Below are 21791 nucleotides of genomic sequence, written 5' to 3' on the forward strand. Positions count from 1 at the left end.
ACCTCCACCCTTCTTCCCGCAAAACTTTCCCTTTTCCCCTAATTCCTCTAAAGCTCGTCCTCCTCTGCTCATTTGGGTGAAACCTCTGGTTCCATTCACCCCAGCCTCCCTGGCCTAAGACTGCCAGAGTGAGATCAAAAGAGGGGAGTGATGGCAAGCCAGACGCTGTGTGGGTGGGAAATGGCCTGGGAGACGGGCCAGCCCGGGCCCGGGGAGCAGAAGGCCGGCCAGGCCGGGCTGCCGCGGCCGCGGGAGGAAAGGGGTGGGCGGGCAGGGGGTGGGGCCCAGAGGAGTGCCGCCTCCCCTCTATCCCGGAGCTTGGGCGGAGAGGGAGGAAAACTTCCTGGCCTGGGCTCCGGGCAGCTCCGTCCGCCAGCCCTCCGATCCCGCCTACCAGTGCCCGGAGCTTCCCCACCCCTCCCCCGGCTCCCCAGTGTCCGCCATGGCCAAAGCCTACGACCACCTCTTCAAGTTGCTGCTGATCGGGGACTCGGGGGTGGGCAAGACTTGTCTGATCATTCGCTTTGCAGAAGACAACTTCAACAACACTTACATCTCCACTATCGGTGAGCCCACTGGCCATATCCCAGAGCCCCTAATCCCGCATGACCTCATCCTCAGGCTCCCAGATTACTCGTGGCCCCACTCTTTACCACCCCCCACCCTCCACCCCCCACCCCTCCTTAGAGTGAGGCTTCTGAACTCTAGCCTCCCAACCCCTGACTCAGACCCATCCGTGGAGCATATCTCTGGATGGTACCCAACCTCTAAACTGTCTGAGGCCTCCAGGTAACTTCTCAGCTGTGCCAGTTCCTGGGGTTCCCGGGACCACCCTTCTCCCTCACCTCCCCAAATGCACATGAACCCTTCTCGATTTCCTGCTCCACTCCTCTCCCCCACCCCCACCCACCTCCCTGTATTTCCTGTAACCCCTCTCCCTGAAGGCGGCTTCCAGTTCCGCCAGCCTCTTTCTGCCCCGCTGAGTTTCAGACTCCCCCATTGCATCCCCACTGTACCAAATTACTTCCCAGTCTCCCTGCCCCTCAACTTAACTGGGGGTTTGGGGTGGGGGGGTGGAACAAAGTGGCTGGGTGTGCTGGAGGATGGCCCAAGGACTGGAACCGTGAATATGCAGTCAGCCAGGCAAGGACGGTGGGAGTGGGGGGACTTTTGGGGGCTCTGAGTCAGCCTGGTGACTCAGGCTCCTCCCTAGGCTCCCAACCGGCTCTGGGGAGGTGCCCAAGTTTCCACCAAGAACACTGCCTCCCCTCCTCCCCTCTTGTCTTTCTTCATCTTCTCTGGCCTGGGAAATAAAACGAGGGGAATCTCAAGACAATTCTGGTTAGAAAAGGGAAGGAAAATGCCTCTCTATCCTAGTTCAGTCTCAGGAGAAATCTTATTTATCCTCAGATTTCTTGCTTGCAAGCCCAGCCTACTAGTTAACTCACACAGACTGGCATCAGCTACCTTTTTCCTGGCTCTTCATCCTATATGGCTGGAGCGTAGACGGTGGTTCTAGGAAAACAGAAAGGAAAAGGAATCTAAAAGTAATATTCTGGGGGAGACACTGAATTCTGAGAGTTGTCACCTGGTTGGCTGAGTGGATCCAAGAGGTGCCTTAAGCCTCCCTGCAGAATTTCCATCACCTACCCCCTCCCACATCCATAAGATCCATGTAAAAACAAGATGCTTGCTACCCAAATACAGGTTTGAGAAAAGTCTCTTAGTTTTATACGTGCAACAAAGTTGCTTCCCAAGTGCACCCCTGCACAGTTTCTAGCCCTGCTGCTGCTCCATGCCGGGTCTCCCCTGCACGCCCTCCTCGTCCCTGCAGAGTCTCAGCCTGAGTGATATATATATGCTCCACTCGTAGGAATCGACTTCAAGATCCGCACTGTGGATATAGAGGGGAAGAAGATCAAATTGCAGGTCTGGTGAGTGAACCCCCAGGACCGCTGGCCACAAACCCTCGTTTACCTCCTGTCACCCTTTCCCTTCCATTTGCCTCCTGTCTCTCCCTTTCCCCACAGCTCCTTCCGGTACTTCTCCATTTCCTGTCGCCTTGCTCAGACGTCCTTCCATCCCTCTTCCTGCTCACTCAACTATTTATTTTCAGCTTTCTTGTAACTCTCTTGCCTCTCCTGGCTCCAGAGCATTCTCTGAACTTGACAAATGTCTGCAGGGCTGTCACGTGGAAATGACATTAAAGCAGGTGAGCAGCAAATGGCAGAACTAAGACCTGACTCTGTCTGTGCGCTCCCTGAATTACCTCAAGCCCAGAAAGCCGAAGATAGAGGGCTGGGCTGTCACAGGAAGCCCGGGACTCCAAAGGTGTGCAAGTGGCTGGTGGCCTGAGAGAGGTGTTAAGATGCAACAGATAAGAGCGGGTTGTGGTTCAAGTTCTGGCTCTGCTGTGGAAGAACTTTCATTAGTTGTTTAGCCTCTCCAAATCTGCGTCCTCGTTTGTAAAATAAGGACAGTAGAACGTGTCTCACAAGTGTAGGGTGAAGATTAGCAGTGCTCGCACAGAGTAATCCTGCAACAAATAAACCCGAGACCTTGTTCCCAGCTGTCTTACCTTCTTTTCCTCCTTTACTGTTTTCTGATTCTGTTCCTTTCAGCCCCCACTCTGTTGCAGAAGCTAAATTCTTAGCAGGGGGGATTCTCTCTTCGGAGAGCTGTTCCCTCTGTGCCGCCCCACAAACGTTCCGCCTCTTCAGGGACACGGCTGGCCAGGAGCGATTCAAGACGATCACCACCGCCTACTACCGTGGGGCCATGGTACGGGGTGTGGGTCTGGACAAGGGGTGAGGCGGTAGACTGCAGGGTTCTGAGAACCACGGGCCGCAGGGTCGGGTAGGGACGGTGTCAGGGTTATAGTGTGGGATGTGGAGGGCCCCACCTGGACTAGTGATTAGATTCGTGGGTAGGACTTGCAGGGTCACTTGGAGGGGCAGGAAGCAGAAACGGGGGAACGTGGCCCAAGGCTCCATGGTGGATTCTTGCCATCTCCCAGGGCATTATCCTAGTGTATGACATCACAGATGAGAAATCCTTCGAGAACATTCAGAACTGGATGAAAAGCATCAAAGAGGTGAAAACCATCCTGGAGAGACGGGGGACTGGGTAGAACCCGGAGGGTGAGGGGGCCGTGAAGGTGAGCAGGACCCAACTTTACTCCTCCTGCCCTTTTGCTCCCAGAATGCCTCTGCAGGGGTGCAGCGTCTGCTGCTGGGGAACAAGTGTGACATGGAGGCCAAGAGGAGAGTGCGGAAGGAGCAGGCCGATCAGGTGAGGCCCGGCTGGGCGGCCAAGGCGAGTTCGGACTCCAAGGGCTGCCTCCACCTTTATCCACCCGTCTCATCTCTCCACCCCACAGCTGGCTCGGGAGCACGGAATTCGATTCTTCGAGACAAGTGCCAAATCCAGCACAAATGTGGATGAGGTGAGACACACCCCATGCCTGCCCCCCACTCCCAGAGACGGCTGTTAGGCCGCCACCGTCCCCTCCAACCTGCTCTGACCAGTCACTGCTTTCCCCCACAGGCTTTCAGCTCCCTGGCCCGGGACATCTTGCTCAAGTCAGGAGGCCGGAGATCGGTGAGTTGGTCGTGCTGGACTGAGCACAGCTGTGGGTGTGTGTCGTGTAAGGAGTGAATGCTGAGGAGGGGAGCGGTGCTAACACTGCCCGTGAGGGTGGGGCCCCTTCAAACAACGTACAATCTCAGACCCCGGCCAGCTGTTCCCACCCTGACCCCCGTGCGCTTCCACCTCTAGGGAAACAGCCACAGGCCCCCTGGCGCGGACCTGAGAGCTTGTGACAAGAAGAGCAGCAGCAGGTGCTCCCTCGGCTGAGGACCCGGGCCTGGATGCTGGGCCGAGGGCGGGCAGGTGGGGCTCAGGGGGTAGAGGTGGGTAGATGGCAGATGGCCGAGCGGGGAGCAAATGCAGAAGAAAAGGAGGAACGCGAGAGGAGAGAAGGTAGAATAGAGAGGCAGGGAGAGGCGAGGAGGAGAAAGATGGCAGGAAGTCAGAGAAGGTGAGGGGCAGGAAGGGAGGGAGGAGGGAAGCAAGGGCCCTGGGCGCCAGGCCCTCCCTGGACTTGTAAGGCAGACAGAAGTGTAAATAAACAGTTGGCTCGTCGTCGTTACCGGATCAGGTTTTAGGGCCGTGTGAGGGGTGGGCTCGGTGATCCCTCTGAAGCTCTGATCCTACCACTCTGCATGGTCTTTCTCAGCATTAAAGGCCACCACCCACACAGAGTCCCCTGGTTTGAGTAACTGTCATCACCAGAACTGCTCTCTGCTCACCAACCTAATTCCTGCCTCTAAGGTGGCTGGGCTGCCAGAACCTGGCCAGGCTCCTGTGACACCAGGACCTGTGTGCAGCTGTCCCTTTCCTGCGATTTCATGGACAAGAGAACAGCAAGGAGGTTCTCTGAACCTGAGGGGCTGGACATCCTTTCCGTGATGGAAATTAGAGGGTCCTTAGGGGCAGAACCTTGCCTAGTATCCAGAAGGGCTCTTTCTTAGGCCTTCCCAGGGGAGAGACAGCCCTGGCCTCAGGAAATAACAGGACCTTGTATTGTTTATCCCATGATTTCTTTAAGCGCCTTTGATTCTGCCAGCAGTCCTTTTAGGTGGCTAGTAGGTGTTATTTTCCACTTTTATAGAGGAGGAAAATGAGGCACAGAAGAGGCTCATTTACTCCTAAATCTTTATTGAGCATCTAGTATGTGCCAAGCACAACAGTCAAGATAATATAACTTTTGGGTGGAACTTGACGTGATGGACAAGCAAATTTTAACACATACTGCTCCTAAATACTGCACAAGAGGCCAAACTACTGGCATGCCAAAGAACTACCACCACCTTGACCCACAGCCCCCCTTTGACCCTTACACCACAGTATCGAAACAGCAAACTTCTCTCACAGGACCTTTTAACAGGATTAATGAACATATCAGATTTGGTTTAGGCAAAATACCGTTAGAAGTGTAACTCGCAGATCTGAAGTTCAAGGCATTTAAGAAATCCCCATGCCTGTGGCGTGGAAGTGGATGGCATGACCCTGGGGTCAGCAGCAAGGCTTTCTGTGCTGCTGTTTCTTGTTGGTAAAACACAACACCAGGAAAGGGCCTGGCCGTGCTGGGAGAAGAACTGTGGTGTGGTCGGATAAATGTGTTAGGTACCAATCTTCCATGGGGTGAAGATCTTACCTGGATCACGTCTGAGCTCTGTAGTCAACGACCCAGCGAGTGTAATTTGCTCAAGGTTATGAGGAAAGACTTACATTTTGTGAATCCCAGGAAGAACACTGACTAACCTTCACCATACCCCAGAGCAAAGATTTTAAAAGCCAGTTTCAGTGTGGAGGCTTATTGTTGCTTGGTAAAGCGAGTGGATGGGAGAGCTTTTGACCCTCGCCTGTCCAGAGACATGGTAGGGTTTGATAAGGAGTTAACAGCATGCTAGAAGGTTTCAGCCAAGACTTTTCCTACAGCTAAAAGCCACTGGAAAACACCCACACGTACTTCGGTAGCGCACAACTTCTGATCCGCACAAATAGTAATGTAGGGGAATGAGCAAGTAGTCACAGAAAAGTAAAGCTCAGTCCTCACAGTTTTTTTGTTCAACTCCTATGCAGTGGTCTTTCCAGTCTGATTGCTCCTGTTCTTGAGCAGCCAGCTTTACTCCCGATGGGAAGTCAGAATTTATGGGACATTGCACCCATAAATTTTAATCCTAAAATAAAGTACCGTAGCCCTGGGGTCGCGGGAGTAGCTGTTATATTTAGGCTAGGAACGCTTCTTGGGAGAGGAGAATGTGGGGTGGCGTTACCAAAAGTCTGGGGACGAGCCCTTTCATCTTGAGAAGTGGGGGACAGATTACTATTAGTGACCTTCTTTATGTGAATTTAAATATCTCCTTGATATTTAAGGACCGCTCACACGGTCCAGTTGTCTGGGAGGCTGTAGACCTGTATGTGTGTAAAACTAGGATGAAAATATGGGCAGAGTTAGATAATAACTAATGTCACACAGTAAAGCAAGAGTGTGGGTCAAGTCTCTGCGTTCTGGATACATATCCAGGGTTAACTCCATGGGGATGGAAAGCAGGGGTGAATCTTTGGCCTTGGAGCTGAACGTCTGGGGCTCACGCCTTAGGTCCCCCACTCACTCGCTGGGTGACCTTGGACAATCCCTTATACTCTGAGTTTACTCATAGAATGGGACTGATAACCTACTCTGACTCCTCAGGAATACTGAAAATCAAAACGACCTAAATGTTGGATTCAAAAACTCTGACAGTAATGTGACGCGATGCAATTAGAGAATAAAGGAAATACTTTACTACACATTTCATTTCATTCGTGTATCGACAAAAAACCCTAGAAAATGCACATTAGCATTTCTGTTCTACAGAGAATGCCGAGAGGGTCCTAAAGTCCCGACTCCTCTCTGCGACTTACAACGTCCTCCCCGCACGAATGATGATCCCGTCAGGCGACAGCCGGGCGAGCTAGGACCCGAGGAGCTCGTTCAAAGCACCAACGCGGGGCGGGGTTGTTGTAAATTAACACGCGATGGGGCTGTAAACTGAGGCCGCACGTCGGGCGCAGAGATTACTAAAAACAACTTAAAAAGTAATTAACGCGCGCGAAGGCGACATAATTCATCGGTGCACCGTGGGTCTCGGGAGGAGAAAGTGCAGTGTCGCCTCCCTCCCGGGGCCACCGGGGCAGGACGGGTGTCAAGCGGTAGCTTGATGGTGAATCCCAGGCTTTTCCGAGGCGGCAAAGTCCTGGGAGGACGACGCGTTGTTCCTCCCGTGGCGCTGCTCCCCAGCCCAGAAGGGGCCACCAGGCCACAGCCCGGGAGCCACGAGCCGAGAAGCCAGACGAGCCTCGCCAGCAGGACCGTCAGGCCGCGGCGCGCCGAGCTCGACGCCGGAAGCCCGAGTCGCACGGAGCGGAGACTGAGGGCCACCTGCCCAGACGACGAGTCCCGGCGGCCACGACCCGCGCGCCTGCGCCGACCGGAAGAGCCGCTGGAACCCTCCGCGGTCCCGGCATCCCCCGCGGTCCCGGTATCCTCCGCGGGGCAAGATGGCCGCGGCAGGGACGGCCCCGGAGGTGACGGGGTGCTAGGCCGTACGTCCCTCGGCCTCTCCCGAGGGCCGAGGGGGTGCGAAGAAGTGAGCTCACGGCCCAGCCCCGCAAGTGCGTGCCGGCTTTTCTTGCCGTGGCCATGGGGACGTCCCAATAAAGCCTTTGCCCTGACAGGCAACTGCGGCACCTCTCAGCCCTGATCTGGAACCTCCCGAGGGCTGCGGTGTCGGCGCTCCGACCGGGCGCGAGGCCAGTCCCTCCGTCCCCACAGGCGCGACCCCGAGCACCCCATGCCTACAGGCGCAGGGAGGCGTAGCCTCCCCCAGGGCAGCCACCTGTGCTGGCTGCTCTGCGCTTTCACCTTGAAGCTCTGGTAAGGAGAGGCCGAGGGCTGGGAAGCGGAGGGGGCGGGAGGATCGCCTCGTCCACGCCCCTGGGGGGGGACGGAGTCCGGGAGCAGGCTCCGCGGAGGTCGGGAGTTCCCTGTTTGCCGGCTTCTGACTCTTGCCTCCCCACCCCCACCCTTCCTCCCTCCCCGTCGCTGCAGCCAAGCCGAGGCTCCGGTGCGGGCGGAGAAGCTGTCAGGTGGGTGCTGGTGTGGTAACCCGACACCCCCATAGTTCTGTTTTCTTTTGACGTCCTCCCCTTACCGGGAGCACAGGTGGGAAGGGGTGGCGCCACGCGGAATGAAGGCTTGTAGCTGTGCTGGGAAGTCGGCTGGGCGGAACCTTTGGGGGAAATACCTTCTGGGTCTGGGGCTGGCATTTGTCTCCCGTTTTAGTGAGCACCTCAAATTTGCCGTGCTGGCAGGTGGAAGAGTTTGTGGTGGCAGAAGAATGTGCTCCGTGCTCTAATTTCCAGGCTGTGAGTATCTGTTGTCCCGTTTTTGTCATATCTAGTCCCTCTCGGTTTTACGAAATGTGACTTTGCGTCGTCTTTGTGTTCTTGCAGTTTCAGTGTATGTCCACATTTGAACTTGTTTCCCCCCCTTAAAATGTGCCCTTTCCTTTCTAAGTCAATGGCAACGTTCACCTAATAGTCCTATTCATAAAAAAGAAAGAAAGAAAGAAAGAAAGAAAGAAAGAAAGAAAGAAAGAAAGAAAAGAGAAAAAGAAGAAATCTCGATGCCCAACTTGGGGCTGGAACTCACAACCCTGAGATCAAGAATTGCAGGGTCCACCCACTGAGCCAGCCGGGTGCCCCAATCATGATCATTTTTAATCCAGCAGGCTCTGGAACCTGCCCCTGAGGTGTTCTTTTTAATGCATTTCTCATGCCTCCGGCACATCCAGCATCCCCATCAGAACCCTTGTTGGTTCTCTGTTGACCACCAGCTTGGAGCCTTATCAGTTGGGCACCTGCCCCTTCTGAGTGACACTCCTCATGCTTTTGCTGCTGCCCTTTCGTAACCTGTTCTTTGGTCCTTTTCTCCTGACAGAAGACCACTCCTGAGTGTGGTTCCACAGGGTACGTGGAGAAAATCACATGCAGCTCATCTAAGAGAAATGAGTTGAAAAGGCAAGTACCATTTCTCTTCTTGAAACCTAGGTCAGCTCCTTTGTTCCTGTGATTTTAGGTAGTTCACCCAGGTTTTTCTGTCCCTCTGGAGGTACCGCCTGGCATATTGGAAGGGGGGCAAAGTATGTGAACCCAAGTCCCAGTTCTGTTTCTGGATCACTGGTCCTATTGTGCGGGTTAATGCCAGCTGTGTTCACGACCACACCAGAAAGAAGCTGGATGATATATTTGAGTGGGATTTGCGTGCGGTGAACACGTTAGAAGGCTTCCAGTAGCTTTCTCTTTTCCCGCCAGATGTGTCTTGGTGGGGCTTGAGTAGAAGGGCGATGAGAGGGAGAGGTTGTCCAGCGTTCCCTGGGAATAACTATTTCTTCCTGCTCTTAGCTGCCGCTCAGCTCTGATGGAGCAGCACTTATTCTGGAAATTTGAAGGGGCTGTCGTGGGTGTGGCCTTGGTCTTCGCTTGCCTTGTCATCGTTCGTCAGCGACAGCTGGACAGAAAAGCTCTGGAAAAGGTCCGGAAGCAAATCGAGTCCATATAGTGACCTTCTGCCCTTTGACAGGGGTCTTTAGGGACCCTGCCTCAGACAGAGACTTGTGCCCCTCATTCTGGGAGACTGGTGGTGGCGCCCCTTTCTGCGTTTCCTGTCTAGATCATTAACCAGCAAAGTAAGTAGAATGGTTCCCTTCCCTACTGTAATTTGGTTTGGGACCGGAAGTCATGGCAGCAGGCATGGAAACGGTGGCAACTTTACACCCCAGGTTACCGACTACCTATCTTCTCCTCCTGCTACTTATTTAAAACTTTCAGGATACAATTTCAGCAAAAAAGTTTATTTCTCAGCCAAAACCTCTGTTTCCCCTCAACCCTAACCCCAAAGAAGAAATAAAGTTGCAGATGTATAAAGTATTGGAAATGTCTCATGTAGCCTGTGCCTCAGGGTACAGACATTTAGGACGTCCAGAAATGATTCAGACCCTTGAAGCCAAAGAATTCTGAATGGGACACCCAGGGGGAACAAGAGCCACGAGGGATCCTGGATTCCTTCTTGTGGCCGGGAAGCAGGTGGGTTCACATCTCTTCCGCGTGCAGCACAGCTCCTGCGTGCCCATTGGGGCCTGTCTTCCCTCCCATCTTCTCAAGCAATGTCCTTGTTGAGCCATTTTCACCCTTGGCCTTAAGTGGCCCCCCTGGTCTGGACTCTACTACTGTGGTCTCCAAACTTTCTGTCATGTCCTTGTGACTTAGGATATTTCTGGAAATCACTGTGGGTGGAGGAAGGAGGGCAGTAATAGAGTGTTCCCTTAGGTGGGGGATCCTAGAGGACAGGACTTCCCTCCCCCATCTTGACTACCCTGAAAAACAGCTCCCCCCTGCCCTTGCCTCACCTCCATGAGGCTGGTAATCCTCAGGCCCAGCTTCCCGGAGACCCTGAAAGGGGCTGACACTGGGCAGGATGATTAGAGCCAGGGAAAAAAGAAGGATCTGGAGAAAACAGAACGTCCTTTGGGCCGTGGGGACTAAAGGCAGGGAGCCAAGGGCAGAATGAATAGAGAGCGGTTGGAGTCATCAGGGATGGGAAGGGGGGTGTGGTCAGGGCTGGGGGTGTCGGGATGGAGGCAAGAGATGGTGGGCGTCAGGGGGTCGGGCAGCAGACTGACCACGACACAAGTGCTGGTCTGGGCAGCTTTGTTGGAGGTCCGGGCAGCCAGCAGCTGCAGCTGGCGGAGCTGAGCTACCAGGGAGCTGGGGAGGCAGGGTGGAGAGTCAGGGCTCCGGCACCAGCACTGGAAGTCAGGGCGCAAGAATGGTAGCCCTAACGCCAAGCCCCTCCTGCCTGCCACCCCCCCCCCCCCCGTGGGAGCTCCCCCCGACCCCGACCTGGGCCCGCCCTCCCCAGAGGAGCAGGTTATGTATGCACTTACACGTGGCACCTCTCCAGCTCCCGGACTTTTTTCTGCAGTTCCTGGTTCTGTGCAGAGCAGGCAGCGGCCCTAGGGTGTGTGGACAGGCGGGACAAAGCTCTGCAACCCTGCGGGCCCTGACCTGCCTGCCCTGGTAAGGAGGCCCACACAGGGCCCACGGAGAGCTGGACACCGACGTCCAGACATACCTGCTCTCCAGCCCGTCGATGTACTCTTTCTTCCGCTGCCGACTGTCCTGAGCTGACTGCTTGTTCCGGATCTTCCTCCTGACCTTCTTGAGGACCCTCTCCTCTGCCTGGGGGCCCGGGGGTGTCAGTCCTGGGCCCTTAACCTCCCTCAGCGCCCCACTAGCCTCTGTGGTCCTGGCTCTTCAGAGGCCAGGATGGGGCTGCTGTGTTGGGATACCCTTTGGGGAAGCATGTTACCTTGGTGAGGGGCAGGTGTGCGGGCAGGGAAACCCCTTCCTGCCCCAGCAGACGCTTCTCCTCTTCTGTCAGGAACAAGGTCTGACAGGGCAGCTGGTGGAGAACGGGAGAGGGTGAGAGGACAGTGGGGGAGGGTCCTGTCTTTCCCATCACACGAGGCTGCTCCCTGCGTGCCTTCTGGAGAGGAATACGTAACCGTGAAGTGAGGAGGGGCGAAGGGGCCTTAATTCAGACGGGCTCTGTCTGGGGCCTCCTGGGGCTGAGAAGGGAGAGAAGAGGGGTTGTGATATGTCCTTTGCCCCCAGGCTTAGGACTTCAGGACTCTGAGCAAGCTAGGGAGGGCCGGTTCTGGTCCCCAAACCTTCAGGATATCTGAAGAAGGCAGGGAGCAACTCACTAAGGTAAGGTTTGCTTAGAATGGTTCGCTTTTGCCGTTAACTTCCATCTGGCAGAGTGCGATGTCCAGTCAGGGTCAACCACCGGGAGCTCCCTGGGGCAGTGGCCCATTTTCCCCCAGGGTCTGAGCCCCACTTTCTAGATGGAAGCTCTGTCCCCTGTCAAAGAACTCCCCAAGGGCCACCAGACTGAACAACTTCTCCTAACACAGTCTGTAGGGAGGTAGAGGGCATCTGGTTAACCTGAGCCTGCCGACAGAGTGACCCGCAGTTCTGGTACTCCTTGAAAGATTTATGCTTCACTTTGACTTAAGAGGAATTTGATTTTGCTTTTGACTCCTGATGATCTTTGGCTTTTAGCCAAACCATTTTTCGTCTTTCTGCCTTTTCCTGATTGTCCCTTCCTGCTCCCCTGAAGCCACAACTCCCCAGTGTTTTGATGCGAATGCAAGCTTAGAAGCATCGGACTTCCTAAGGTCCCTCAGCCCGATTCGGAGATGTTTGGTGTGGATTCTGGTCCCAGCTTCGGCCAGGCTTGCAGGGAGGCCAGAACCCTTTGCCCACGTTTTGCACACAAGCAGCTCTGTCGTCAGACAGTGACTGAGCAAGACCCCTTCCTCGCCCCCCACTGCAGGAACCAGTCTAGCCAGCCTGAGGGAGGCAGCTGAGTGTTGCCCACTGTGCTGTGGCCCTGGGCTGTGGGTGTGGCCGCATGGCGCTTCCAGTGGGAACAGGTCACTTGCTGCCCCACACCCTGTGCCAGTCACCAGCTGGGATCCCAGGCAGCCTGCCCCCTCCATGTCCAGACCCAAGGCTGAAACAATGGCCATGCTGAGCAAAGTGCACATAAGGTCTGGCCTTTCTCCCGGGCCCTGTCTCCAGACTCCCTCACCCCACTTTCTCCTTAACTGAGTCATCGCCACCTTACTCCCAAGGGCTTCTGTCTTCCTCGCCCTTTTCTGCACTTAGAATCACCCATGCCTCCCTGGTCTTCAGGCCAATGCCACAAAAATTGGGACAAAGAGATTAGCATCAGTTTCCCCCTCCCGCAGCCTCCTTCCCCATCTGTGTGCGTGCCTGTCTTTGTATCCAGGAGTACTGGATCTGGCTGGCCAAACTCACCAGGGTCGCAGGAGGCACTGGGTTTACAGTGCCTGCTCCGGGCAGGGTGTCGTGAGCATCACAGGGCAGCTCGCAGACCACGCAGGCATCAGGCACCGTCAGTTGTGGGCTCCGCTGACCTGAGGGAGACACAGGTGGCTAGGAGTAAAGGAGACAAAGGGCACACCCTCATGGCAGCGGGGCCTGGCTGGAGGCACAGGTTGGGAAAACCCCTCGCCCCAGGACTAGGGCTGGGCCTGAAAGGCCACTGTCCCCTTTCCGCCAGGAACACTGACCTGGCTGGAGAGAGATGAACCCTACAGCTGGCCCAGCTTCCCCCTGCGTCCTCTCCAGGGCCCCTGCCTCATAGACCACCTCGTAGAGAGCAGGGGGACTGGGTGCTTGAGGGGCGGGAGGCCTGTCTGGACGGCCAGGGTCCTCAGATGGATGGCCACTGTCGCTGCTAGCAGAGGCTCCTGAGCAGTACACTTCATTGGGGTCAATGAAAAGTTTCAGGAAGTCTTCAGGCTCACTGTCTCGAAGGCCCTGCAGTACCAGAGGGAGTCTATGTGTACAGAGAATTCCAGAGTGCTATGGGACGTCAAACCTGCATCTGGCCTCTTCAGTCCCTTGTGTCCTTGGACATGGGGATGGTTACAGATCACGTGTCCTTTAGGGGCTCGGCCTTCAGACGTCTCCAAGTGGAGGCTGAAGCCTGATGGGCCCCTCATCACAGCTGCGCCTCCGCCCACCCCACCGGCATCTCTCCCACTCACACAGCCACGGCCCCCACTGGGCTCCCAGCCTCGCAGCCCCCGTTCTTGGAGCTTCGTCCCCGGGGCCTCCGGAGGTGGGCCGTGCAGTCCCGGCTCCGGGAAGGTCCCTGTTGAGAAAACATCTTCTGGGGACTCCAGCCACGCATCCAGCAGGTCGGGGGTTCGGAAATCCATTCTGCAGAGAGAGCGGGACCAGGGTGAGGGCGCCCTCCCCCCAGCTCCTGGGTTCCCCGCTCCTCCTTCCACCCTCTCCCTGCCTCACCTGCCACCGGGGATCTCGCCTCCGGCGGCCTGACGTCTGGCTCAGATGAACGGCCCACCTCAGTGTTACCCGTCCCCGGAAGCCCAGCCCGCCGGCCGCCCGAAAGGCCACCACCGCGCTTCTTTCCTCCAGGATCTCGCATCCTGGACCGGCCCAGCCAAGCCCCGCCCCCGGCCTGACCCCGGACACTGCAGAGTGGCTGGCGCCTGGCCAGGGGCCACGGCGGGCCCGCGTCTTCGAGCTGGGGGCCGGGAGGCTAGGCGTCCGCAAACCGGCCTTGAGCAAGACACAGACAGCCTCGCCCTTCGGGCCTCAGTTTCTGCTAGCGACAGCGAGTCTCCCTGAGCGTTTGGACGGGCTCCTCAGGGAAGGACGGCGATGGCTGTGACCGGAGCACACCAAGCGCCCGCTCTCGGGCCGTGAGCTGCGTGAGACGAGAGCCCGGCAGGGTGAAGACAAGACACTGTGGGAAGGCCGCAACCCGACGGCCCGAGTCTCGCCGAGGGTTCCCCTCCCCCGCTCCGAGGCGCTCTTTCCACTCTTGACTCTGATGGGACGCCAGAGGTTTGAAGGGCAGGGTATCGAGCCAATGGGAGCGCCGGCTCGAGGCAGGCCGCTCCCCGGGTGGCCGGAGGGCTGCCGAGGGGGCGGGGCACCGCGGAGGCGGGAGGGAGGCCGCGAGCCCGGCGCCGGGGCCGGGGCCGGGAAGCAGGGCGGTTCCGGGGCCGCGGCGGGAGCGGCTGCCTGGCTCCCGGGCCCAGGTTCCGAGCCGGGCGACGGGGAACGACCCGCTGGCCCAAGTAGGAGCTCTGAGCGCGCGGAGAGTGGCGCAAATCCCGTCCGCGCGCCGGGCTGCTGAAAAAGAACAGCGGCTGCACACACATACTCGTTGGACTGTGGGCCAACGGAGGGTATGATTACCAACAGCATTCGTATAGTTTACAAAATGTTTTCATAAACGCTGTTCTCGCATTTAATCCACAACAGCCCCGAAGGAGACAGGGCAGGTAACCCTTCCCTAACTTCACCGACGAAGAGACAGAGATCCATGATTGCAACGTAGCGATACCGAAGCTCACGATTGTTGGCCTCGTGACTGAAGGGCCAGGAATTCATTTCAAATTTAGCAATGGAGCTACAATGATGTAGCTATGATTTTTGTCTGCCTGCATCCCCAGTAGTGCTTCAGAAAAAGGGTAGCTCCCTGAGAAAAGCAGGACAGTTTGGGGTGTGGATCCAGATCTCAAACTGTATTTCTCATGAAAATTGGAATGTGCTGGGGGTAAAAACAGGAGCAGGATCCATAGTTATCGAGTACCTATTAGACGGTCAGGCGTTTTCATATCACTCATAATTCTCATAGCAAGTCATAGCTGGAAGAGAGAAGTTACTTTCTCGAGGTTAGTCGGTAAGTAGGACCAAGGTTGGGACGCCTGAACCCATGTTCTTTGTACTCGCTTGTTTGCACTTTCTCAGATTTCCTGCTCATCTCCCTGCATCCTGCTCAAGTCGTCAGGAGAAAAAGCAGGCTTCCTGGACTGATGCAGAGCTCTAAGGAGAGCAGAGCTTCCCCTGCCTGGATCTTTCCTAGAGCAAGGAAGGTTTCAAAGGGCTTCCTACAGGTTGCATGTGGAGAGATGATTAAGTGGAAAATATAGTCAGCTTTCATTAATGTCAGAGCTGGGAAGAACCTCTGGCATCGTCGGCGAGTCTAATTTCCCTCTTTCACCTACTTTATCATGTTCCTGAGACGAAAAATGACTTGCTTAAGATCACACATCAAATTAAAGTAAAGGGGCACCTGGTTGGTTCAGTCAATGGAGCCTGAGACTCTTGACCTCAGAGTTGTGAGTTCAAGCTCCACATTGGATGTACGGCTTACTTTAAAAAGAAAAAACAGAGGCGCCTGGGTGGCTCAGTCGGTTGAGCCTCGGACTTGGCTCAGGTCTTGATCTCCTGGTTTGAGAGTTTGAGCCCCTCCCTGAGTCGGGCTCTGTGCTGACAGCTCAGAGCCTGGAGCCTGCTTTGGATTCTGTGTCTCCCTCTGCTCCTCCCCCACTCATGCTCTGTCTCTCTCGTGCTCTCTCAAAAATAATAAACATTGGGATGCCTGGGTGGCAGTCAGTTGGGCAACCAACTTCACTCAGGTCATGATCTCACAGATGGTGAGTTCGAGCCCCGCATTGGGCTCTGTGCTGACAGCTCAGAGCCCGGAGCCTGCTTCGGATTCTGTGTCTCCCTCTCTCTCTGCCCCTGCCCCACTCACGTTCTCTCTCCTCTCTCTCTCTCTCTCTCCTTCAAGAGTAAATAAACATTAAAAAAAATTTTAAACATTAAAAAAAGAAAAATAAATAAACATTAAAAAAAAAAGGAAAAACATTTTTTTTAAGTTGATTTATTTTTGAGAGAGGGCAAGTTGGGGAGGGGCAGAGAAAGAGGGAGGGAGAGAGAGAATCCTAAGCAGGCCCTGGCACTGTCAGCACAGACCCCAAGGAGGGGCTCCATCTCAGGACCGGGAAATCATGACCTGAGCCAAGATCAAGAGTCAGATAGTCAACTGACTGAGCCCCCCAGGTGCCCCTAAAAGTGGTTTTACTAAAGCACACAGACAGGACCCATGGGCAGAAAGAGCTGCACTGGGGTTGTGATGGGTGGCTGTGACTGATTATATACCTTCAGGTTGGGAGGGGGTTAGGGTCAAAGTGAGCCTCAGGAATTTTGGAAGCAAGGTTCCTAGGACCTTGAAGCCTAGCTGTTGTTAGGAAAAGGTCGTTTATTACCGTTTGGCCAGTCACGAGCCCCTTCAGTGTGTATCAGTGGGCCATATGCTTAAAGGATGATTGTTAACAGGTATCTTGGGGGGTAGAGGTAAAGTAAGTTTCCAAAGGAGTTTTTATATGTTAAAGTAGACTTACAGGATCCTGGGGGTGGGGATAATGTTAAGCTAAGGTTGCCTTTTGCCCTGAGCAAAGTGTCATCATTGAGGCAGCTGAATTCCTAGAGGAAGGTCACTTGTCAGTGGGTTGTAGGCAGTAAGAGAATTTAATTTTTGTGTGTGTGTTTCCTACATCACTTTGTATCCTACCCTCCCATGAGGTTAGAAGAGCATTCTGATAGCACAGGGGTTGTGGGCCAAGAGGATCCAGGCTAAGTAAACAATGAGGGTTCTAAGTTGAAAATAACTCTGGTGCATTCAAGAAACAGAAAACAGAAGGGAGGCCAGTAGGGCTGGGGGCAGAGGAGTTCAAGGTGAGTTCAGGAAGAAGCCAACCAGATGCCTTGAGGCAGGAAAGCAGCTCTCCCCCTCCCATCCCTGAGCTGGGGCCCACCAGGTCTCTACATGCACAGGGCTGCACGAAAGCCAGAAGGCTGCACGAAAGCTCAGGCCACGGATAGTCAAGAAGAGATTCCTTTCAAGAAATGCCCCCCTTTTGGAAGCACCTGGGTGGCTCAGGCAGTTAGGAGTCTGACTCTTGGCGACTCTTGGTTTCCGCTCAGGTCACGATCTCACGGCTGGCGAGTTTGAGCCTGCGTTGAGCCCCACATCAGGCTCCACTGACAGCACAGAGCCTGCTTGAGATTCTCTCTCTCTCTCTCTCTCTCTCTCTCTCCCTCCCTCCCTCTCTGCTCCTCCCCTGCTCACACACTCGCTCAAAAATAAATAAACTTGAAAAAAGAAAGAAAGAAACAAATGTCCTTTCTTTGCTATTTCCCTTTTCCAATTCTGCCTCATCTTTCTCCTTCGTCGTGGGTGCACACGAAGGGAGTCGAGCAAGGAAGTCGGTCCAGGGACGAACGTTTTCCCTCGGGCGCCGAGGCCTACAGAAAGGTCTTAGAGCCTCCCAGGGGACAGCCCAGATTGTACCCGAGACCAGGAAGAAGACCTCAGAGTCGCGGGGGTGGGCCCAGGCTCCAGCCTCGCCCGCGGGCGTCCCAGCTTCCGGCCGACCGGGCCCGTCCCACCGCCCCGGGGCGCCCCAGGCCCGCGGCCCCTGGGCCCGCCCGCTCGCCGCCCCGCCCCGCCCCGCCCCCGCCGGCCCCTGATTGCTGCTGGGGCACGTCACTCCGGGTCTGGCCCCGCCCCCCGAGCGCTCTCATTGGCCGGAAGCGTCTCGGGGGCGGGTCGCGGCGGGCGGGGCCCGGGTCGCGGCGGAACCGGGCCGATGAGGCCGAGGGGGACCCTGGCGAGGTGAGTGTGCGCCTCGGGCCGTGCGGGCTGGGCCGCCTGGGCGCCCGCCGCGACCCCTTCCACGCCCGGGCCCCGACGGTGGCCGTCTGCCCGCCGCTGCCCGCTTCGGGCGCGGCGCTGGGGGAACGAGAACGGGGAGTGACCCGGCCCCAAACACCCTGCTCAGGTGGCCCACGGAGCTGCCCGCGACACCTCTGCGCAGCCCGACCCCCTTCGCTCCGGCCACTCCTTCCTGCAGGGGGCGCATCCTGCCCTTTCCCGAGAGGACCCAGGCTCCTTGGCTGTCTGGGAGCTCCAGGTGAAAGGGTAATGAGCCGCCCACAAGCCCTCCCGCCTCAGTTTCCCTCTCGCGGGGTCCCTGAACGAGCCACTTGGAGGGGTGAAGTCTGCGGGGAAAGAGGACCGTTCCCGCCACAGGAGCGCATGAGTCGCACTGAGTGGGGAAGGTCGGAAGGTGGCAGGGTGAGGGACCTCCGCTCTGCTGACCAGCTCTCCCCTTTGCCCCCCTTTAAGTGACCATCGCCCCCTTTGCTCTGTCTGCCTAGGTCTGACAGTCGTTGGAGCAGCCACAGCCACCATGGGGCCCTGGGGAGAGCCAGAGCTCCTGGTGTGGCGTCCGGAGGCGGTGGCCTCGCAGCCCCCAGGGCCGGTGGGGCTAGAGGTGAAAATGGGGGCCCTAGTGTTGCTGCTGGTGCTCACGCTTCTCTGCAGCCTGGTGCCCATCTGCGTGCTGCGCCGCCCGGGGGCTGGCCCCGAAGCCTCAGGTGAGGCTGCCTCCCTGCCGCCTCCCAGGCTGAGGGTAGGGGAAGGCCCTGGGGCTGAGGAGGGTGACCTAAAGGGGGAAAGTGGCAGTGACTATTGCTTGGGTTGGGGCAGGGGGGCTTGAGGGGGTTCGTCACTCACTCCTGTCTGTGCTCCACTCCTGCCCAGCCTCCCGCCAAAAAGCCTTGAGCCTCGTAAGCTGCTTCGCAGGAGGTGTCTTTCTGGCCACCTGTCTCCTGGACCTCCTGCCTGACTACCTGGCTGCCATAGATGAAGCCCTGGCGGCCCTGCATGTGACGGTGAGCCCTTGCTGGCTGCATGTGACCTTTCGTGTGTGGGTGTGTTCAATCACATACCTGTAGGAGAGGTGGCTTGTGTGGCTGTCTTCCTGGGGTGCCCCACGACCGTGTGGAAGGCGTTTAGCATGTGGCCATAAGAACTGGGGTTTTCAGTTATGGGGCATAAATTTTCTGTGGTGCACGCCACCCCATCCCCATGTGACTGTTTTGCACCCTTTGACAGTGAGACGAACCTTCTTACTAGGCATGTGACCTGCTCTGTGAGTTCCTGGGTCCCACCTTCCAAGAATGACCCTCACTCTCACACCCCTTTCCTGAAGGCTGTGATAGAGAGCCTGGGAAGGGAAGGAGGCCTGGAGTTCCCGACCAGAAAGGCCATAGTTCAAAGAAGTAGGACGTGAGGAAGGTCAAGTGCGAGGTGTAGGGAAGTCTCGCAGGAAAAAGAGTTGTGTGGAGGTGCCAGGAAGGCCCCCTGGGCTCTTCCTCTTCCTACAACTGAGGACTGAGGAAGTAACACTGATGTACCTGCTGTGACTGAGTGGCGTGTGGCCCTGTGTGACTATGTGTAAGTCTCAATGGCCCCATGATAGTGTGTGGCTCTGTGTGTGAGCACACGGTGAGGTGGGCGACACCTGATCCCTGTGTGCGTGCACACGCCTCCGTGTCACCAGGCTGTCCGCATCCGTGACTCCCAGTTGGGGGTGGTTTTGCGCCCCCTCCGCAGGAAACATTTGGCAGTGTCTGGAGACACTACCATTGGGTTGTCAGCTCTGGAAAGGAGGGCTTTGTGCTTGTTCTTGGCATTTAATGGGTACCGGCTTGGGTACAGGACAGCCCCCCAAAATAAGGTTCATCCAATCCGAGATTTCAATAGTGCTGAAGCTGAGCCACACGTAGTGCTGTGAGGGACGCCATAATCCGTGTGATTGTGTATCACTCTGTGTCTGTGTCACCAAGTGACTATCTTTGTGTAAATGTGTCTGTGAGGGGCCCTGGGTCTGTAACTGGGACCCCTCTACACCCTGACCGTGAACCCTCTGCCCCATCCCGGCCTGTGCCCTGAGCTCCCCGCCACCCTCTCCCCACAGCTCCAGTTCCCCCTACAAGAGTTCATCCTGGCGATGGGCTTCTTCCTGGTCCTGGTGATGGAGCAGATCACACTGGCTTACAAGGAGCAGTCGGGGCCGCCGCCTCGGGAGGAGACGAGGGCCCTGCTGGGAACAAATGGTGGGCCGCAGCACTGGCACGACGGGCCAGGGCTCCCACAAGCGGGTGGAGCCCCAGCGGCCCCCTCGGCCCTGCGTGCCTGTGTCCTGGTCTTTTCCCTGGCCCTGCACTCCGTGTTCGAGGGGCTGGCGGTGGGGCTGCAGCGAGACCGGGCGCGGGCCATGGAGCTGTGCCTGGCTCTGCTGCTCCACAAGGGCGTCCTGGCCGTGAGCTTGTCCCTGCGGCTGCTGCAGAGCCGTTTGCGGGCGCAGGTGGTAGCTGGCTGTGGGATCCTCTTTGCATGCATGACACCTCTGGGCATTGGGCTGGGTGCAGCCCTGGCAGAGTCGGCTGGGCCACTGCACCAGCTGGCCCAGTCTGTGCTGGAGGGCATGGCCGCTGGCACCTTTCTCTATATCACCTTCCTGGAAATTCTGCCCCAGGAGCTGGCCACTTCTGAACAGAGGATCCTCAAGGTCATTCTGCTCCTCGCAGGCTTTGCCCTGCTAACTGGCCTGCTCTTCATCCAAGTCTAGGGGGCGCCAGGTGCCCTAGACCTTCCTTTCCTCTCCCAGAGTATGAGAATAAGGAGTGGGGAAAGGAGGTACTGAGGATCAAGGGGTTCTCAGAGATAGGGATGGAGTCTTTGGAACTATCTGACCCATGAGAGGGATGTGGTAGACAAGAGCCTGGCCCTAAGGGACAAGAGATAGTTAAGTCACTGAAGACATGATTGAAGGACGTTCATATTGGGGAAGACACTGAATGCTAGAATCTGGGGTCAGACACTACATACAGGGACAGGCTGACACTGGGAAGGCTGGAGGCAGGTGCCCAGCTGCTGTGGGGTAGAGGTGTAGAGAAGGCACAGCCCAGGGTCGGCTGTCCTGCTGGTTCTAGCCCATTTCAGCCCTCTGTCACTTGGGGGTGGAGTGGACCCCTACTTTTCTTAGCTCCTACTCTCCTCTTAGTCTCCTGCTTCCCTTCTCCCAGGGGACTAGTGCCAAACGGCCTCTTCCTGCCAGTTTTGGTACCTTCTCTGGCTTCTCTAGTCCTGCTCACTTCTCTATTTTTAAAGTGCCAAATAAATCTCTTCCCTCTTTCTCAAAAAGCACAGTGATGGCACTGAACCGTGCCCAACACTTCAGCGGAGGGGCCCTGCTTGCCCTTTATTTGGGGGCAGAAATGTTTGCTGAGTTAGGGCTGGGAGAGGGTTGCCAGAGCCACGGCTGCCACCACCACCACTACACCCTAGGAATATTGAACATGGACATGGTACCCCATGCCCAGATGATAAAAACTGAACTGCCAAAACTTTTTTTTTTTTTTTTTTTTTTTTTTTTCTATACCAGAGGAGCCCCAGGGGGAAGGGGAAGGCTCACCCTCAGCGTTATTTTTGGGGAGGGAGGGCTGTGGACAGAGCCATATTCTCTAGAATCTATTTTACTAACTGACCTGTTTTGGGACTTGTTACCCAAATAAAAGATGTTTCTATATATTTGTACAGTATCTGATTCATTTGTCTTGGGGAACGGGTGGGCACGTGGCCAGTCTGAGAGGGCTTGAGTCCCAGATGTTTACAGGGACATTACCCTGCTCTCCCGATTCTCATTCGGGCCTGAAGACCCAAAATTTTCCCCTTTTGTCTCTTCCTTCTTCCCGCCCTGTCTCCACCCCTTCCCTTCCTCCCCTTCCCCTTCCTCCCCTGCATCCCGCTCCCCTTCGCGTTCGGAGCCTCGGGACAGCTTTAGAACTACTCTTCCCAGCCTGCCCCGTGCGGGGAGGAGCCCAGGGAGGAGGAGTCAAGTTCCCAGGCCCCGGAG

At 56.3% G+C, this 21791-nt stretch overlaps 4 protein-coding genes across 8 annotated transcripts; 3 read left to right on the top strand and 1 right to left on the bottom strand.

Annotated features, from left to right (window-relative positions):
- Positions 1-330: 330 nt before the first annotated feature.
- Positions 331-6357, top strand: RAB13 (RAB13, member RAS oncogene family). Of its 2 annotated transcripts, XM_078441000.2 has the most exons (9): positions 331-566; positions 1874-1934; positions 2721-2781; positions 3017-3094; positions 3202-3291; positions 3380-3445; positions 3547-3600; positions 3778-3891; positions 4333-6357. In XM_078441000.2, the coding sequence occupies exons 1-8, from the start codon at positions 443-445 to the stop codon at positions 3853-3855; spliced, it is 612 nt and encodes a 203-aa protein (XP_078297126.1). In that variant the 5' UTR covers positions 331-442; the 3' UTR covers positions 3856-3891; positions 4333-6357. The 2 variants fall into 2 exon arrangements, with proteins under 2 accessions (XP_078297126.1, XP_060500827.1); XM_060644844.3 differs by lacking the exon at positions 4333-6357 and having other exon boundaries at positions 3778-4155.
- Positions 6358-7068: 711 nt separating this feature from the next.
- JTB (jumping translocation breakpoint) lies at positions 7069-9537 on the top strand. Its single transcript, XM_060644846.3, has 5 exons — positions 7069-7483; positions 7658-7695; positions 7892-7974; positions 8549-8628; positions 9013-9537. Exons 1-5 carry the CDS (start codon positions 7401-7403, stop codon positions 9167-9169), a joined length of 441 nt encoding a protein of 146 aa, XP_060500829.2. The 5' UTR covers positions 7069-7400; the 3' UTR covers positions 9170-9537.
- A 4-nt stretch (positions 9538-9541) lies between these two features.
- CREB3L4 (cAMP responsive element binding protein 3 like 4) lies at positions 9542-14075 on the bottom strand. Of its 2 annotated transcripts, none has more exons than XM_060644828.3 (10): positions 13513-14075; positions 13251-13425; positions 12771-13020; positions 12496-12614; positions 10979-11155; positions 10742-10848; positions 10554-10622; positions 10290-10374; positions 10017-10113; positions 9542-9893 (listed from the first exon to the last, which is right to left on the bottom strand). In XM_060644828.3, the coding sequence occupies exons 2-10, from the start codon at positions 13422-13424 to the stop codon at positions 9700-9702; spliced, it is 1272 nt and encodes a 423-aa protein (XP_060500811.1). In that variant the 5' UTR covers position 13425; positions 13513-14075; the 3' UTR covers positions 9542-9699. The 2 variants fall into 2 exon arrangements, with proteins under 2 accessions (XP_060500811.1, XP_060500812.1); XM_060644829.3 differs by having other exon boundaries at positions 10979-11071; positions 13513-14074.
- A 3531-nt stretch (positions 14076-17606) lies between these two features.
- SLC39A1 (solute carrier family 39 member 1) lies at positions 17607-21466 on the top strand. Of its 3 annotated transcripts, XM_060644832.3 has the most exons (5): positions 17671-17701; positions 17868-18007; positions 18247-18465; positions 18632-18762; positions 19851-21466. In XM_060644832.3, the coding sequence occupies exons 3-5, from the start codon at positions 18279-18281 to the stop codon at positions 20502-20504; spliced, it is 972 nt and encodes a 323-aa protein (XP_060500815.1). In that variant the 5' UTR covers positions 17671-17701; positions 17868-18007; positions 18247-18278; the 3' UTR covers positions 20505-21466. The 3 variants fall into 3 exon arrangements, with proteins under 3 accessions (XP_060500813.1, XP_060500815.1, XP_081648124.1); XM_060644830.2 differs by lacking the exon at positions 17868-18007 and having other exon boundaries at positions 17607-17701; XM_081791998.1 differs by lacking the exon at positions 17671-17701 and having other exon boundaries at positions 17708-18007.
- The last annotated feature ends 325 nt before the right edge of the window (positions 21467-21791 follow it).

This window comes from Panthera onca, chromosome F1, assembly GCF_046562875.1.
Source record: "Panthera onca isolate mPanOnc1 chromosome F1, mPanOnc1 haplotype 2, whole genome shotgun sequence".
NCBI lineage: Eukaryota > Metazoa > Chordata > Mammalia > Carnivora > Felidae > Panthera > Panthera onca.